We start from the raw sequence: 18180 nt of genomic DNA on the forward strand, positions 1-18180 counted from the left end.
GACTTAACCCAGAGGCCGTCAGTACTCAGAAGCAAATTCCACTATGGAGAGAGGTGTGACTTGAGGGCATTGGATACAGGCAAATGAGAAGCCTGCTCTTTTTGGCAAGGGGCCCACGGGTAGGGGGTGGTGCCTGGTTTGTCCTCATCTGCACTACCCTTGCCCCAAACTGGAAGACTGTATACTGGAGCCGCACAAGCAAAGTCTGGTTTAGAAGTTAGTCTCTGACCTATGCCCTCCCTCCAGAGTAGATCTAGGAAGCCTGGTCATCCAGAGAAACATCTCCACCAGGCCCCCCCTCCCCCACATCTCCCCGCCCTTCCACAGTCTGGGGGCAGGGAGGGGACACAGCACTGCATCATTCCCCATGGCACTCCGCTCTGGGGCCATTAACAGACGCCTCCCCATCGATTGGTTCTGCTAAGTGCTGCTGATTCAGACGGGTGGGGGTGAGGGCCCCTGGGGGCAGTGGGGGTAGGAGCTGGGCAGAAAGAAGGGGGAGTCCAGGAAGCAGGAGGTGGGGAGAACTGGCAAAGTTCCCTGCCACCCCCATTTTCCAGATGACGCGACTGAGGCCCAACCAGCTTTGTAAGGAGGCGGAGTTTCCCCAGGGTCCCTCTCAAGCTGTCCTAGGGGAGGGGGCTCTGGGAACCACGTGGCCCCTCCCTACCTCCCGTTTCATCTCCCGACAAGCTCCAGAGGGGCGGGGAGAGAGCGCTGGAGGAGGAGGAACTCCGGCAGCTCTGCAGAAGGGGCCAGGAGCTCCCGGTGTTTGGTACCCCCAACCCTAACGCTGTTGCTGCTGCTGCTGCAGCGGGGACACAGGTGAGGGGACAGCCCTGTGGGGAGTGGGAGGGGACCATCAATAGCTCCGTCCTTGTCTTTTCCTGATCCGGTCCCCATGCCCTAGTCCATCCTGGAACAGTCCCCAGGGGTCCCACTGGACCTTGTCCTTCCAGAGCCTCCTTCCAAGGACCCAGCAGCCTCCTCCCTCTGTCTCCCACCCCGCCCCCCGCTTGTGCCACCTTTCCCTCCTAGGCCTGGCTGTGGCTGCTCTCTTCCTTCTCGTCCTGCTGCTGCCACTGCTGCTGTTGCTGCTGCTGCTCCCACTGCTGCTACTGCCGTTGCTGAGCGCACGCCGCCAGCTCCTCGGGGTGTGTTTTCCTCAGACCTGCCCCCAACGGTGGGACCCAGCGTTCTCCACGTCTTTCCTTCTAGCAAGGTTCACCAGCCCCTCTCCCGGAAGACACACCCAACTTTCTTCCAATACCCCGCCCCCTCTCCAACCTATTTTGAGGGAATCCCCTTCCTCTTAGCGTAGTCTTTTGAGTTTCCCTTGCGTGCTTAGGGGGCTATACCCAACTTTAGTACAGTTGAGTATCGGCCCTTTGGGATTCACCAGACTGCCTCTTTCTCACCCAGAACTCTTCAGATATGGACCAGGAGGCTTCTTAAGCCCCTTTAGGTAACCTCTTTGCCGGATATCTCCCAGCCTCTTTAAAAAAGTCAGTCCCGTATACCATTTCAGCTCCCCTCCTCCTTTTCAATCCTCACTAGAGCTCCCTCACCTCTCTGTCTTCCCCCAGAACTCCTGTAGATTGTAGACAGCATCCTCCAGGCTATTCTTGGCAGCGCTCGTCACTCCTGAGGTGCTTTGTAGCATCTTTACAACCTCCTGGCTCTTTAGCTACCTACCCTTGAAATGCTCCAGTCCCCTTTCCTGATCTCCACGGGGGCTCCAACCCAGGGATATTTTCCTGTAAGTCTTCTGGGTGTGGACAGCCCTTCAGCCTCTTTCAAAGAGCTCTGGTCCCATCCCCACCTCTCCGAATGCCCCTATCTGTCTATTCTCCAACCCAACTGAAGGCTTACAGGCTCTCCTTTCCTGGGAACTCTTGAGAGTGAACAAATCCCAACCTATTTCTTGGCCCCTCTGGACACCCTTAAACGTCTCTCAGGAATGTGCTGACTCCTCTAGAATCATCTCCGTCTTTCTAGACCTGAGGATCCTTCTTACTTCCTCTAGCACTTCAACCCCCGCTCAGTCCCTTAGAAAAATCCCCAAATACCCGTCAAGATCCTGTCTGTCTCTCTAATTCCTCCTCTTGGTTCCCCCCCTCTCTACACACACACACACACACACACACACACACACACACACACACACACACACACACACACACACTGGTTTCCTTGTCTGGGTAGCTCCACCATCCTAGAGGTAGCCACGTTCTCCTAAACACCACACCCCCAAGTCTCCGTGGGCCCAGGGAGCTGCAGGATGGCGGCAGGTGTGGCCACATGGCTACCATTTGCAAGGGCTGCAGCAGTGGGCTGGCTGCCCTTAGCCCAGCAGCCCCTGCCCCCTGCACCAGAAGTGAAGGCATCCAGAGGGGACGAGGTTCTGGTGGTGAACGTGAGTGGTCGGCGCTTTGAGACCTGGAAAAACACGCTGGATCGCTACCCAGACACATTGCTGGGCAGCTCAGAGAAGGAATTCTTCTATGATGCTGAATCAGGCGAGTACTTCTTTGATCGGGACCCAGACATGTTCCGGCACGTGCTGAACTTCTATCGCACAGGCCGGTTACACTGCCCCAGGCAGGAATGCATCCAAGCCTTTGATGAGGAGCTGGCCTTCTATGGCTTAGTCCCAGAGCTCGTGGGTGACTGCTGTCTTGAAGAGTACAGGGACCGCAAGAAGGAGAACGCAGAGCGCCTGGCAGAAGATGAGGAGGCTGAGCAGGCCGGGGAGGGTCCAGCCCTTCCATCAGGCAGCTCCCTGCGACAGCGACTCTGGAGGGCCTTTGAAAACCCACACACGAGCACCGCAGCACTCGTTTTCTACTATGTGACTGGTTTTTTCATAGCTGTCTCAGTCATCGCCAATGTAGTGGAGACCATCCCATGCCGAAGCCCTGCACGGCGGCCCACAAAAGAGCAGCCCTGCGGTGAACGCTTCCCGGTGGCCTTTTTCTGTATGGACACAGCCTGTGTACTCATATTCACCGGGGAATACCTTCTGCGGCTCTTTGCAGCTCCCAGCCGTTGCCGCTTCCTGCGCAGTGTGATGAGCCTCATCGATGTGGTGGCCATCTTGCCCTACTACATTGGGCTTTTTGTGCCCAGAAATGATGATGTCTCTGGTGCCTTTGTCACCCTACGTGTGTTTCGAGTTTTCCGAATCTTCAAGTTCTCCAGGCACTCCCAGGGTTTGCGGATTCTGGGCTACACCCTAAAGAGCTGTGCCTCTGAGCTGGGCTTTCTCCTCTTCTCCCTGACCATGGCCATCATCATCTTTGCCACTGTCATGTTCTATGCTGAGAAGGGCACCAGCAAGACCAACTTTACAAGCATCCCTGCTGCCTTCTGGTATACCATTGTCACCATGACCACACTTGGGTAAGTATAAACCTTGAATTGGGCAACAGAGCCTTTCTGAAACATCAGGAAAGTTAGAACATGGTCTCTATGTCTCTATGGTGATGGACATCGAACCCAGAGTCTCACATGGAGGCGTCACACAAGCAAAATACATGCCCTGCCTCTGCTGCTACTCCCCATTTTGAGACAAGGTTGTCATTCTACGTAGTATAGCCCAGGCTAGGTTCAAACACATTATCTGGCTGCCTCTACTTCCCCAGTGCTGGGATCACACATACATATCAGCAAGCTTGGCTTTTTTTTTTTTTTTTTGGTTTGTTTGTTGTTTTTTTGTTTGGTTGGATTTTCGAGACAGGGATTCTCTGTGTTAGCCTTGGCTATCCTGGACTCGCTTTGTAGACCAGGCTGGCTTCGAACTCACAGCCATCCGCCTGCCTCTGCCTCCTGAGTACCAGAATTAAAGGTGTGTGCCACCACGCCCAGCTTAGTTTTCAGTTTTTGGAAACAGAATTTCACCATGCAGTGGACCTAGACCCTCTGCTCAGATGTACTAGATAGGCAGCACAGTCTCTTTGTGGGTCCCCTCCCTCCCCCAAAAGAGAATTTCACCGTGCAACCTTGGCTGGCCTGGGACTTGTTATATAGACCAGGCTGGCCTTGAACCCATAGAAATCTGCCTGCCTCTGCTTCCAAAGTGCTGGGATTAAAGGTATGTGCCCCTATGCCTCTTAGAATAAAATCTAAATTAAATCTTTTAGAGTAAAATTTAGGGGTTATAGAGATGGCTCACTGGTTAAGAGCACTCGCTACTCTTGCAGAGGATCCAATTTTGGTTCCCAGCACCCACATGCCAAGCAACAGCTATCTGAAATTCCAGTTTCAGAGGATCCAAATGCCCTCTTTTGTCCTCCTCAGGCACTGAATGCATGTGGTGCACAAACGTGGATGCAGGCAAAACACTCACACATGTAAAGTAAAATAAATCAACATAAAAAATAAAATTTAGCTTGGTCGGTAGAGCACATCTTTAATCCCACCACTCCAGAAGCAGAAGCAGGTGGATCTCTGTAAGTTCAAGGCTAGCCCGGGCTACCTATCTAGTTCCAGGCCAACTAGAGCTATACAGTAAGACCCTGTCTAAAAAAAAAAATTAGAGAATTCAGATGTGGTGGCACGTCTTTAATCCCAGCATTTAGGAGGCAGAGACTGGCAGATCTCTGTCAGTTTGAGGCCAGCCTGGACTATATAGCAAGCACTAGAGCATGAATCTACATAGCATGACCCTACCTTAAAAAATATGTGGAGAGTTATACTTCAATTTTCTAATTAATCTCCCTCAGCTCTAAACATATCTTAACTTTTCTGGGTCAGATTTTAAGAGCTGTCTTTTAAAAATTTTTTTATTTATTTTTATTTTATGTGCATTGGTGCTTTGCCTGCATGTATATCTGTGGGTGTCAGATTTTGAAGTTACAGACAGTTGTGTGTTGCCATGTAGGTGCTGGGACTTGAACTTGGGTCGTCCAGAAGACCAGTCAGTGCTCCCAACCGCTGAGCCATCTCTCCAGCCCTCAAGAGCTGTCTTTGTTATGCTCTTTTTCTTCGTACTTTCTCAGGGTCCAAGTTTCCTTCTCTTTTCTTTAAGACAGTTTTATACTATGTAGCCCAGGCTTGCTTGGATTCACTGTATAGTTCAACTGGCCTCAGACTCAAAAGCAATCTTCTTACCTCAGCCTCCCAACTATTTGAATTATGGGCAGGGGCTAACATATTAGGCTTATTAGTTTCCCTCTTTTTTTTTCTGAGACAAGGTTTCTCTGTGTAAAAGTCCTGGCTGTTCTGGACTCGCTTTGCAGACCAGGCTGGCCTCGAACTCACAGCAATCCGCCTGCCTCTGCCTCCCGAGTGCTGGGATTACAGGTGTGCACCACCACCACCTGGCCAGTTTCCCTCTTTGTGAGGTGGGAACTGATCACTTAAGAGGATTCAGTGATGCCATGTGAGTTCTCTGAATGCTCCTTGGCACAGGGTACATAGGTATTGGCTTCCTATCACCATTTTTGTACATTCTGCGGATTCATGTCATGTCTCTCAACCTTCTAGAATTGTCTTCTGTGCGGGCACTGCCTCTGGGACTTTCTGATTCCTTGGTGTTTTCCAGAGGCTAGTGTCCACATTTTTTTTGAGATAGATTCTTACTAAGAAGGCCAAGCTGGCCTTGAACTTGCCATCCTCCTGCCTCTGCTTCCTGAATGCTGGGCCTCTGGGCCTATGGCACCCACCTGGCTATATCAGTATTAGTTTTTTACTGCCCATCCCTGAGAGGAAGCAGCAAATGGAATCACCAAGCTCTTGATGATCTTTTCTTGTTTGAGCAGGAGTATTATTGGAGACTGAACCTAGAGTCTGCCCAGCTCCCAGAGCATTTTGTTTTGTTGTGGAATCTCTTTTTGTCTTTTCTTTTCTTTCTTTCTTTCTTTCTTTTTTCTTTCTTTCTTTCTTTATTTTTGGCTTTTCAAGACAGGGTTTCTCTGTGTAGCCCTGGCTGTCCTGGATTCACTTTGTAGACCAGGCTGGCCTCGAACCCACATGGATCTGCCTGCTCCTGCCTCCTGAGTGCTGGGATTAAAGGCGTGTGCCACCACCGCCCGGCTTGTGTCAGAATCTCAATGTGTACACAAGCTAACCTCATATTTATAGTAATCTTTTTTTTTCCCTTTATCTCCCAAATGCTTGGAGTATAGGTTTGTGCCACAATTCAGTTTCCACTTTGTCTTTTTTTCATGATGTGATGTGTGTATGTGTGTGTCTGTGTACTTGTATATATTTGTACATTTTATTGTATGTGTGTCTGGTGTAATAGCATGTGTATGGAGGTTATAGGACAACTTTGTAGAGTTGGATCTCTTCTTTTCACCTCTACCTGGATTCCACAGATTCAATTCAGGTTGTCAACCTTGAATGACAACAGCTCTTTAAGGCTAGGACATTTTTTTTTATGTATACAGTGCTCTGTACTCATGTACACCTGCAGGCCAGAAGAGGGCATCAGATCACATAATAGATGGCTCGGAGCCACCATGTGGTTTCTGGGAATTGAACTCAGGACCTCTGTAAGAGCAGTCAGTGCTCTTATCCACTGAGCCGTCTCTCTAGCCCCCAAGGCCGGGACATCTTGTTGGCCTGGGTCGTAGGTATTTTTTTACATAAGTTCTCACTGGGTAGCCTTGACTGTGCTGGAACTTTCTATATAGACCATGCTGGTCTTGAACTTACAGAGATTCACATGCTTCCACCTAAGTGCTCCGATTAAAGGTGTGTGCCACCGCACTCTCACTGAGCCAGAGGCACATCCATTTACCTAGATTAGTGACAGGTAAGCTCCATGGCTATGCCTATCTCTGTCCTCCAGGGCCAGGATTATAAGCACATGCCACTGATACAGCTTTTTACGTGAGTCATGAAGATTTGAACTCAGGTCCTCACGCTTGCATGCACAGCAGGTATTTTACTGACTAAGCCATCACCCCAACCCCCTTACAGTATTTTTTGGGGGGTTTGTTTTTCAAGACAGGGATTCTCTGTGTAGCCTTGGCTGTCCTAGACTCGCTTTGTAAACCAGGCTGGCCTCAAACTCACAGCGATGCGTCTGCCTCTGCCTCCTGAGTGCTGGGATTAAAGGCGTGCGCCACCATGCCCAGTCCACCCCTTACAGTATTTTTAAGACATCGTGCAGGGCAGGTGCTATGATTCTTCTCTAAATTTCCATCACTAGAATTAGGTAGCCTGTTGCTAGTCAGTATCTGTCGAATGAATGGCTGAATTTGTTCAGTGCCTTAATAGGAGCACAACGGTTTCTAAGAGGTAGAGAATAATTCTGGTTGGAAGTTCATGATCGAATCAAATCAATAAATACTGAGTCCTAACAGTGAGTTAGCCGTAGATATCTTGATGCCTCTTGCCAAATACAGTGTTCAGAACAACTGGGGCAGTAGATGCTCATGCCTCCTAGTGACACATAGTCTGAGGTGACCTACCATGTAGCTGGAGATGGCTAAGTTATAGAGTCTCTGGAGCAGAGTCCCGAATGTGTAGAAGAAATGAAAAGGTCTGGAGAGAAAGCTCAACGGATGGTATTCATAGAGCTCTGGCTTCAATCTCCAGCACCACACAGTGGAGCAAGATTGTAGACACCTTTCTGTCTACAATCCTAGTACCTGGGAGGTAGAAGCAAGAGGGTCAGAAGTTCAAGGCCATCCTCAGATACATAGCAATAGCAAGTTTGAGATCTGCCTGGGATACACGCAAGGCCCTGTCTCACCAAAGCAAAAACAATAGCAACAGCGCTACAAAGCACAGGGATAAGAAACCGCCATCTTAGGGTACAGCCTAAGCCAAAGCCTAGAAGCTGCAGATCGCAGAGGGTGAATTTCTCAAAGGAGTTCCAAATGGTCTTGTGGTTAGAAAAAGAAAAAAAGTGTGCTGTAGGTTCCTGGGCAAATCAACTATGGTGACTCTCTGAGCTTTGTTTTCCCCCTTTGAGAAACAAGCCAGGAGTTGCTTCTGCACCATCTCCACAGGAGCGAGTGGCTTGGAGAAGGCAGGGTAATTTTGAGGCTCCTAATGTTTTATTGGAGGATGCTTTTAAGGCTTCTTCTGGGGGGCGGGGGGAATCAAAAGGGATCCTTCCTAGAGAGTGTAGAGAAGCCAGCAAAGCCAACAGAATACTCCCGGAGTTCGGAGCCTCTCAACTGCCCTGCGGTGGTGGGACTCTTCCCAGCAGCCTGTATTTATTCCTTGCCTTCCTTTCTGCTTGGTATTAGTAGACTTCCAGCTGACAGTGGTGCCCAATGCACAGCTTAGATGGGAGCAGCAGACATAGAAACTGAGGGCAGTCCCATTTCTCATTTGACCCCTATTGCTGGGGGCCAGAGAGGTCATTCTCCACAGTTTGTCCTTTGTTTGTTTTGGTTTTGTGTTTTGCTTTTGTTTATTTGAGACAGGGTTTCTCTGTGTAGCTTTGGCTGTCCTGGACTGGCTTTTGAGACCAGGCTGGCCTCGAACTCGCAGAGATCCGACTACCCCTGCCTTTTGAGTGCTGGGATTAAAGGCATGCACCACCATGTCTGGCCATTCTCCACATTTTTTTGTTGTTTTTTTGAGACAGGGTTTCTCTGTGTAGCCTTGGCTGTCCTGGACTCACTTTGTAGACCAGGCTGGCTTCAAACTCACAGCAATCCACCTGACTCTGCCTCCCAAGTGCTGGGATTAAAGGCGTGCGCCACCACGCTCAGCCATTCTCCACATTTTGAAGATTTATTTTTTATACTTTTAAAATGATAGGTCTAGTGTGTGTCTAGTGTCTAGCGTATTATGCATACAGTGTGTGGGTGTGTGCACATGAGTCCAGGTGTCCCTGGGGTCCAGCAGTGGGTGTTGGATCCTCTGGAGCTGGAGTTTCTAATAGTTGTGAACTGGCTGACAGGGGTGCTTGGCCAAGTTTGCAGAGCACATCAGGAGTCAGTGGGTAGAATGGAGGTGGGGGGGTGGGGATGACTAAACCCCTCTTCTAAGCCTGGCCTACTTTCTGTCTTTTTCAGGTATGGAGACATGGTGCCTAGCACCATTGCTGGCAAAATATTTGGGTCCATCTGTTCACTTAGTGGTGTCTTGGTCATTGCCTTGCCTGTGCCAGTCATTGTGTCCAACTTTAGCCGCATCTACCACCAGAACCAGCGTGCTGACAAGCGCCGAGCCCAGCAGGTAACCGTATCTCTCTTCTGCACCCCGGCACTCCTTCCACACTAAGCCTGTGTGCACCCGGACTCGCCTGTCTAACCATTTTGTCTCCTCTCTGTAGAAAGTGCGCCTGGCAAGAATCCGGTTGGCAAAGAGTGGCACCACCAACGCCTTCCTGCAGTATAAGCAAAACGGGGGCCTTGAGGTGGGGAGGGGCCTTTATTGGGGTGAAGGGGGAGCAGGGATAGGAGGGGGGAAGGGTGCTCATCATCTGTTTTCGGCTCCATCTGTTCCAGGACGGTGGCAGTGGAGACGGCCAGGCGTTGTGTATTAGGAGCCATTCTGCTTTTGAACAGCAGCATCACCATTTGCTACACTGTCTAGAAAAGACAACGGTGAGGCCAAACAAGATGCTATATTGGCAGGAGGGAGCGGGTCTTCCTGACACCAAGCTTCCTGCCCCCTCACTGAGATGGAAGCCTTATCATTTAATTGTAGAGATCACATGATGCTTGTGTGTGTGTGTGTGTGTATGTGTGTGTGTGTGTGTGTGTGTGTGTGTGTGTGTGTGTAGACAGAGTTTCTCTGGGTAGACAGGGTGTGTCTCTGTGTAGCCCTGGCCATCCTGGAACTTACTCTGTAAACCAGGCTGGCCTAGAACTCACAGAGATCCACCTGCCTCTGCCTCCCTGAGTGCTGGGATTACAGGTGTACGCCACCACGCCCAGCTCACACACATAATATTTCTTCTAAGAGGCTGAGTCTTGTGGCAGAGGTAGATAATGATCTCTCTATCTCTATGGGTTCCAGGCCAGCCCAATCTATAGAGTGAATTTCAGGCCATCCAAGGCTAAACAAGCTGCACTTTGTCTCAAAAGAAGAAAACAAAACAAAACAACAAAAAAGAGGCTTCTAGGATGAGCAAGGAAAAGGGGCGGAAAGTGGCTTTGCTTAAGCAAAGGCCCGGTAATTGTGACCCCACTTCCCTTCTGCCCCCAGTGTCATGAGTTCACAGATGAGCTAACCTTCAGTGAGGCCCTTGGAGCTGTCTCACTAGGTGGGCGTACCAGCCGGAGTACCTCAGTATCCTCCCAGCCAATGGGGCCTGGTAGCCTGCTGTCATCCTGTTGCCATAGAAGGGCCAAGCGCCGAGCCATCCGCCTTGCCAACTCTACTGCCTCCGTCAGCCGTGGCAGCATGCAGGAGCTAGACACGCTGGCAGGGCTTCGGAGGAGTCCTGCCCCTCAGAGGTAAGGACCTAGCTTGCCCGTTTGCCCGACGCTGTGAAGTGCAGAATTTGGACTGTGGGTTTGAGATTTCAGGATTGGAAGCCTAGCAAGACAAGCCCAACCCCAAATTCCTCTGGACAAGGAAACAAACTTTTAGTTTGTCTCGGAAACTCTTCCTTTTTCAAAAATGTAACCCAGGGTCTTGCTTTGTTTATAGATCAAGTTGGCCTCAAACTCATGATAATTCTGCCTTGTCCATCAAGTGCTAGAGTGCGCATAACACTGCTGCTCTTCATTTACTCTTTCAGAGACTGGGTAGCAATAGTGGCATATTCCTTCAGTCCTAGCCATTCATGAAACTAAGGCAGGGGATCACTTGAGCTGGGGATGTCGCTCAATGATGGAATATTTGCTTAGTATGCAGGAACACACACACACACACACACACACACACACACAGGCTTAGGGGTTGGGGTGGGGTGGGGTGGATCTTTGTGTCTTGAAACTTACATTCTAATAGGAAAAGACAATTGACAGAGAAGTACACAGACTATATGCTGGTTCAAACATTTGGGTTTGTTGTTGTTTTGTTTTGTTTTGTTTGTTTGTTGTTTTTCTGAGACAAGGTTTCTCTGTATAACAGAGCCTGGATGTCCTGGACTCGCTTTGCAGACCAGGCTGGCCTTGAACTCACAGAGATCTGCTTGCCTCTGCCTCCTGTGGGCTGGGACTAAAGGTGTGAACCACCACACCCGGCACTGGGTCAAACATTTGTAAGTAGCAAGATGAAAACTAAATCGGGAACAGTAGCCAGAACATACCCAGCAGATGATGATACTGCGTTATCTATTTTTATATTTATTTTAATTATGTATCTGTGTGTGTGTGTGTGTGTGTGTGTGTGCACACGCGCGCGCGCATGCGTGCAGGTGTCCATGGAAGCCCTAGGGTTCAGATCCCCAGGAGCTAAAGTTACAGCCTGGTGTGAATGCTAGGAACCAAATGTGCATTGTCTGGGAGAGCAGTACTCAACCACTGAGACATCCCTCTAGCCTCAGCTTTTTTCTCAAAAAAAAAAAAATATTTTCAGGTTGGGCATGGTGGCACAGACCTTTAGTCCAAGCCCTCAGGAGTCAGAGGCAACCTAATCTCTGTGAGTTAAAAGCCAGCCTGGTCCACATAGTGAGCTTCAGGCCAGCCAGAACTATATGGTGAGAGCCTGTCTCAAATAGATATATATATATGGCTGTAGAGATGGCTCAGAGGTTCAGAGCACTGTCTCCCCTTCCCGAGGTTCTGAGTTCAATTCCCAGCAATCACATAGTGGCTCACAAACATCTAAAATGAGATCTGCTGCCCTCTTCTTGCATGCAGGTGTACATGCAAATAAAGCATTCTTCTATATAAAATAAAATTTTAAAAAGAAACTCCAAAAAGTTAAAAATTTCCTTGTTAGCTGGCCATGGTGATGCTCGCCTTTAATTCCAGCACATGGGAGGCAGAGGCAGGTGGATTACTGTGACTTTGAGGCCAGCCGGGTCTACAAAGCTCTCCAAGACAGCCAGGGCTACACAGAGAAACCCTGTCTCGAAAAACAACAAAAAACAAACAAGCAAAAAAATTTCCCTTGTTTAGTACTGGGAACGGAGCCTAGGGTCTCACAAATGTTAGTTAAATACTGTGTAACTGAGCTATGTGCAGTCAGATGCAGTTTTAGTAGTGTGGTCGCGAAAAGCTTTTCTAACCAGGCAGTGGTGGTGCACACCTGTAATCCCAACACTCGGGAGGCAGAGGCAGGTGGATCGCTGTGAGTTCGAGGCCAGGCTGGTCTACAAAGAGAGTCTAGGACAGCCAAGACTAACACAGAGAGACCCTGTCTCGAAAAACCAAAAACAAACAAACAAACAAACAACAACCAAAAGAAGAAGAAGAAGAAGAAGAAGAAGAAGAAGAAGAAGAAGAAGAAGAAGAAGAAGAAGAAGAAAGAAAAGCTTTTCTGGGGCTGGAGAGATGGCTCAGTTGCTGAGAGCACTTGATGCTCTTGAAGAGGATCTGAGTTTGCTTCTCAGAACCCATGTATAGTAGTTCTCAACCACCCGTACCTCCGGCTCCATGGACTCCAATGCCCTCTTCTGACCTCCATGGGCACCAGGCATGCATGCGGTGCACATGCAGAAAAAACACATACAACAACTACAGGAAGAGCTTTTCAGGCAGTGTTGAGCCCACGCAAAGGCCATGAGGCCTTTGTACATTGGCCACCTGACAAGGAAACTGCTATGAGCAAGTGGGGGACAAACAAGGTAGACAATCAGAAAGGAATGAGGACTCAGTTTTATTCTCACTGGTGCTCCCCCATCCCCCCACCCTCCCCGCCAACCTCTGAGGCAAGGTTTCTCTGTGTAGCCCTGGCTGTCCTGGACTCACTTTGTAGACCAGGCTGGCCTCGAACTCACAGCGATCCACCTGCCTCTGCCTCTGCCTCCTGAGTGCTGGGATTAAAGTTGTTTTTTCTTTTTTCTTTTTGTTTTTTCGAGACAGGGTTTCTCTGTGTAGCTCTGGCTGTCCTAGACTCACTTTGTAGACCAGGCTGGCCTCGAACTCACAGCCATCCCTTGCCTCTGTCTCCCGAGTACTGGGATTAAAAGTGTGTGCCACCGTGCTGGGCTCTTCTTGTGTAGATTTTTAACTTTTTTGTTTTGTTTTGTTTTGTTTTTGAGACAGAGTTTCTCTGTGTAGCCTTGACTGTTCTAGACTCTGTAGACCAGGCTGGCCTCAACTCACAGATATCCACCTGCCTCTGCCTCCAAAGTGCTGGGATTAAAGGTGTGCGCCACCATGACTGACTGATTTTTAACTTTTTGTTTGGTTTGTTTTTGAAGTAGAGTCTCACTAGACTGGCCTCAGACTCATGGTCTGCCTGCCTTACCCTGGTGAGTGCCAGAATTACTGGCGTTTGCCACCAGTACCTGTTCCTAGTATAGACTCTTAAAGTAAGTTTGGCATCATTAAGGATAACAATAGAGGGACTGGGGAGATGTCTTTGTGCCTAACAGTACTTATTTCAAGGGGCAGTGGTGGTGCATGCCTCTGATCACAGTCACTATTTGGGAAGCAGAGGCAGGCAGATCTTTGTGAGTTTGAGGCCAGCCTGGTCTACAGAGTGAGTTTCAGAACAGCTAAGGCTACACAGAGAAACCCTGTCTAGAAAAAAAAAATAAACCGAAAACCAAAACCAAAACCAACAACAAAAGAGTACTTATTGCTCTTGCTGAGGCTCTGGGTTCAATTCCCAACACCCACAACCACCCATAACTACAGTTTCAGGTGATTTTATGCGCTGTCCTGGTATCCTTGGGGTACACAGACAAACATGACAAGGCTCTGGATTTAATCCCCAGCATCACACAAAAACTGAGTGTGTGTGTGTGTGTGTGTGTGTGTGTGTGTGTGTGTGTGTGTAATATGTTCAGGCACTTTGTATCATTTATTATTTCATTTGGTCTCTACCACAACCCTATGAGGTAAGGAATTTTTTTGTTTTGTTTTGTTTCGTTTTTCGAGACAAGGTTTCTCTGTGTAACGGCTCTGGCTATCCTGGAACTCACTTTGTAGCCCAGGCTGGCCTCAAACTCATGGAGATCCACCTGCCTCTGCCTCCCAAGTGCTGGGATTAAAGGCATGCGCCACCACCGCCCGGCAAGGTAAGGAATATTTTTATTTCCATGCTACAAATAAAAGAGGGTTTTAGTGTGGTAAAGATGGGATCATGGTTTGACCCTAAGACCAGCTGACTGCAGAATGCACCTCCCTTGCCATAACTGAGGATGCAGGGAGAGCTTATAGCACAGAGCAGGGGACCCAGGAAGTGCTTACTTAATGTGAGGACTGGCATGGCAATTATCGCGATGACTTTTTAAAGAGAGTATTCCATCTTTCCCACCCCTGTTCACAGCCGCTCGAGTCTCAATGCCAAGCCCCATGACAGCCTTGACCTGAACTGTGACAGCCGGGACTTTGTGGCTGCCTTCATCAGTATCCCCACCCCTCCTGTCAACACGCCAGATGAGAGTCAACCTTCCTCCCCTGGGGGCGGGGGTAGTGGCGGCACTGATGGTAGAACCAACACCACCCTCAGGAACTCCAGCTTGGGGACCCCCTGCCTCCTCCCTGAGACTGTCAAGATCTCTTCCCTGTGAGGAGGAATGGGCATGCCCACTCAGAGGGCCTTCTTTCTTCTTGGGAACTCCTTTCCAAAGCCATATTTTTGGGGAGGCAGAGAGGGGCAGACTTGGGGACCCCTTATGCCCCCTGCCAAGAACTATGCAATGGAGTCTCATGGCATGGCCCATCTGGTGGGGAAGAAGCTAGCCAATGGGAAACGTCCCCTGGTCCGGACGGTTTTCCTAATGGGAGCCGAAGCACTAAGATGCCAGAGGCTCCTGGTCTCCTTGCCCCAGCATGCTGGGACTGGCCTCTCTCTCCTAGCTGGCCTCTTGCATGCTTTTCCCCCTTGGGCCCTCAGAGGCAGGTTCAAGCTTTCTGTAGTCTGCCATTTGAGGTCTGGCCTGACATGAAGAGTTGAGAGTTGCTCTTCTCTTTTGGTCGTGCTGTGCTAGTTTGGGGGGGGGTGGTGGTGGTGGTTCAGAGACGAGACCCCCCTCAATTCTCATTTTGCCCTTCCACAGGGCCAGCAATTGCCAGATTTGGAAGCTTGGAATGCAACCATGGGCTGGCTTAATGGCCTGAGGCCTCTGTAATGACCTGCTTCCCTCAACGGCTGAGGGGAGGGGTCAGGCCGCTTCTCCTAACACAGAGATAGCACAAACATTACCACCCTCCTTCCCCTGGCTGCTGGGAGTCCCTGCCTCCTGTCCTCTGCTGGGCCTCCAGCAAACTCTAGCAATAGCAGCCGCTGCTGTTAACAATATGCAAAAGCCTCAGACCAATTTGCTGCAGCATCTACATCTGCTCTGACCAGATGGGCCACATCGAATTACTCTCTTCTCACGTGGTTTTCTCCTTGGGTTGGTCTAGCGTCTGGGCCTGCTGAGATAAGAGCCAAGCATCCAGCAAGAGATGGGCTGGGGGTTGAGATCATGGGCTGATGTCATATATTCCTGGGCAGGAGTCCAGAAGTGTTGTGGGCAGAGAGACCTGGGTGGTTCCTGAACCCTGGGAGGGCAAGAAGGGACGTCTCCATGGCCTCTCCGCTGTAACTCCTTTCCACCTTTGGTCTTCTCCTCCCTTGTGGCGTCACCTTCTGGATCTGTGCTTGCAGAGGGAAATCTTGCGTCATCTCAGGTTCCCCGTCTCCAGCTCTGTCCCTCTGAAGCTGGCAGCTGACACAGATGAAGTTTTCATCAGTAATAAAACCTAAGAGGAGAGATGTGGATGGAGGCTGTGCTGACTCTGTGGATTGACTTTGAGGGCTGGGATTGGCTGCGGGGTTAAGAAAACGCTTGCTCTCAGCAGTGAAGGGACTGGTATAAGGAGAGGTATGGGAGGTGGCTGGCCATGTATTCTGTTTTGTTTTGTCTTGTCTTGTTTTGTTTTTCAAGACCCCAGTTCTCTATATAGTCCTGGAACTTACTCTGTAGACCAGGCTGGCTTTGAACTCGGAGACCGCCTACCTCTGCCTTCTAAGTGCTGGGATTAAAGGCGTGCGTCACAACCACCCTTCAAGATGTATGACGATGAGGAATGTAGAGAAGGGAAGGGCGTGGGTTGAAGAGTTGGTCTCTGTAGGCAGTGAAGCAGGCCGGAGGGTACGAACACTGATACACCTTGGATTTTTTTTTTTTTTTTTTGGTCTTTCGACACAGGGTTTCTCTGTGTAGCCTTGGCTGTCCTGAACTCACTTTGTAGACCAGGCTGGCCTCGAACTCACAATGATCTGCCTGCCTCTGCCTCCGAGTGCTGGGATTAAAGGCGTGCGCCACCACGTCCAGCGTATACCTGGGATATTAATGTGTTCCAGGGCCTTCATTCACAGAGAAACCAAGATCTAGAGCTGAATGTGGTTACTTTGAGGAGGAACTTAAGCCCATATGCTTCCTGGTCGCAAAAACCTACACATTTAACCCTAATAAATGATTTACGTGTTTGCTATATCTCCCTATATCCTGGATATCCCCTGCATTCTCTTCTGATATCCTGGATATCCCCTGCATTCTCTTCTGGATACTGTTTACACCAGGCGTGTGTGTGTGTGTGTGTGTGTGTGTGTGTGTGTGTGTGTGTGTGTGAGTGTGTGAGACTGGGCTGTGTAGGGCACTGAAAAGACAGACCTTGGATTCAGATCGACACATTTCAGTCCATGGGTGACAGAATCACCTTCTTTTGTATCAAGATGCAAATTTGAAATAGAGACAGTCCTTTTCTTTTTTTAATTTATCAAATATTTGTGAACTGTCCATCATGTACTAGCACTAAGGTACAATGATGGGCAAAGTAGCATTATTACATCCTATGTACAGAATTGCACATGAAAGGCAGACAAGCAACTCCCATACAGTGTGCTAGAACTAAGTAAGATTGACGAATTAGAGAAACATAAAGATGGACACCTAAGAAAGATACAGATGGTAACCTAAACTGGCCAGCATACAAGGAAAGAGTTGGAGGTAGGCTGGCAAGAGATGGAAGGCTAAAAAGGTGCGTGGAGAGCAAAGTGTGCGCAATGATCTGGCGGTTAGAGAGCGGGCTTAAGGCCTTTGGGGGACCTGAGAGTAGTTTCATCTAGCTGGGAAGGCCAGTGCAAGGCTGAAGGGAGGGAAGTAGAGAATACAGGCTTCAAAAAGCTTTGGAAGCTGGGAAATGGATTTGTAGTATAAGCGGGGGACCACCAAACACTCGGAAACAGGCAGCTCATTCCGTTTGCATTGCGGAAGGATACTTTTGACTATGGGGAATAAGCTATGGAGACAAAGCCTTGGATGAAGGCGGCTCAGTCAAGGGTTTTTGTGGTAGTCCACTTGGTGCTGGTGGTGGGGGTGGGGGTGGGTGGCTTGGCTAGGTTGGTAGCTGCAGAATTGGAAAGTCATGAAGTTCCCAAAGATAGGATGAGCGAGACTTGGGATTGTCAGGCAGGCGGGAGTTGGAGACGAGGAAGCAGTCAAATTTGACTCTGAGGTTTCGTGTTTGGGCAATGATTGGCCGGGGGTGCTTTTTGCTGTTAAAGGAAACATCAAAGCTACTCCTACAGCACCAGATACATAAAGTATGGGGTGAAGGCTAGTCATGACTTCCGTTTTAGATGGGGAGTGCTGAACAGATAGCCAATAGGGAATGAGATACACGGATGTGCAGACAACCGCAAGACCACTCATTGCCATGTTTACAGGCATTTGGCAGAAATCCCTGAGCACAGGAGTCCCAATAGATATGAGTCCCCTCCTCCCGTAAAGTCTCAGGAACAGAATATCACTAGGACCCATATTTACCCACGTATTACTGATGCCTATTAGGGAAAAGCAGCATCATGGCGGGAGGAGGTTGAGTGGTCTTTCTGTTTTGCCTAAAATATCTTTTGTTGGTGACAGTTCCAACATGTAGTGGCTGGTCTAGGATCAATCTCTCTCTCTCTCTCTCTGTCATCCCTGGGACTGGAGTTACAGAAGGTTGTGAGCCACCATGTGGGTGCTGGAAACTGAACCTGGGTCCTCTAGAAGAGCAAATACACTTAAATCACCAAGTCTTCTCTTCAGCCCCTGGCTTTGAGCTCTTGATCCACTTGCCCAATCCTCTAGGGTGATGATAACCCCAGTTTTGATATTCGCTTATGATAGGTAATATCAAACGAGACAGTGACTTGCCCAAGGTGATA

The 18180-nt window shown here is 49.3% G+C and overlaps 1 protein-coding gene across 5 annotated transcripts; it reads left to right on the forward strand.

Moving 5' to 3' along the window:
- Nucleotides 1–538: 538 nt before the first annotated feature.
- Nucleotides 539–15745, forward strand: KCND1 (potassium voltage-gated channel subfamily D member 1). 5 transcript variants are annotated; one of them, XM_084790614.1, is made up of 7 exons: nt 539–588; nt 694–3402; nt 8985–9147; nt 9245–9328; nt 9420–9518; nt 10123–10373; nt 14308–15745. In XM_084790614.1, the coding sequence occupies exons 2-7, from the start codon at nt 2282–2284 to the stop codon at nt 14549–14551; spliced, it is 1962 nt and encodes a 653-aa protein (XP_084646740.1). In that variant the 5' UTR covers nt 539–588; nt 694–2281; the 3' UTR covers nt 14552–15745. The 5 variants fall into 5 exon arrangements, with proteins under 5 accessions (XP_084646740.1, XP_084646743.1, XP_084646741.1 ...); XM_084790617.1 differs by adding an exon at nt 10996–11125 and having other exon boundaries at nt 550–3402; nt 14308–14443; XM_084790615.1 differs by having other exon boundaries at nt 552–825; nt 1039–3402.
- The last annotated feature ends 2435 nt before the right edge of the window (nt 15746–18180 follow it).

This window comes from Acomys minous, assembly GCF_964271855.1.
Source record: "Acomys minous genome assembly, chromosome: 7".
Classification (NCBI taxonomy): Eukaryota; Metazoa; Chordata; class Mammalia; order Rodentia; family Muridae; genus Acomys; species Acomys minous.

Bases quoted from the DNA above. Each gene is read 5' to 3' on its own strand.
- KCND1 (XM_084790614.1), top strand. From the start codon at position 2,282: ATGGCGGCAGGTGTGGCCACATGGCTACCATTTGCAAGGGCTGCAGCA. The intron at 9,148-9,244 runs GTAACCGTATCT...TCCTCTCTGTAG, and splicing joins ACAAGCGCCGAGCCCAGCAG to AAAGTGCGCCTGGCAAGAAT. The intron at 9,329-9,419 runs GTGGGGAGGGGC...CATCTGTTCCAG, and splicing joins AGCAAAACGGGGGCCTTGAG to GACGGTGGCAGTGGAGACGG.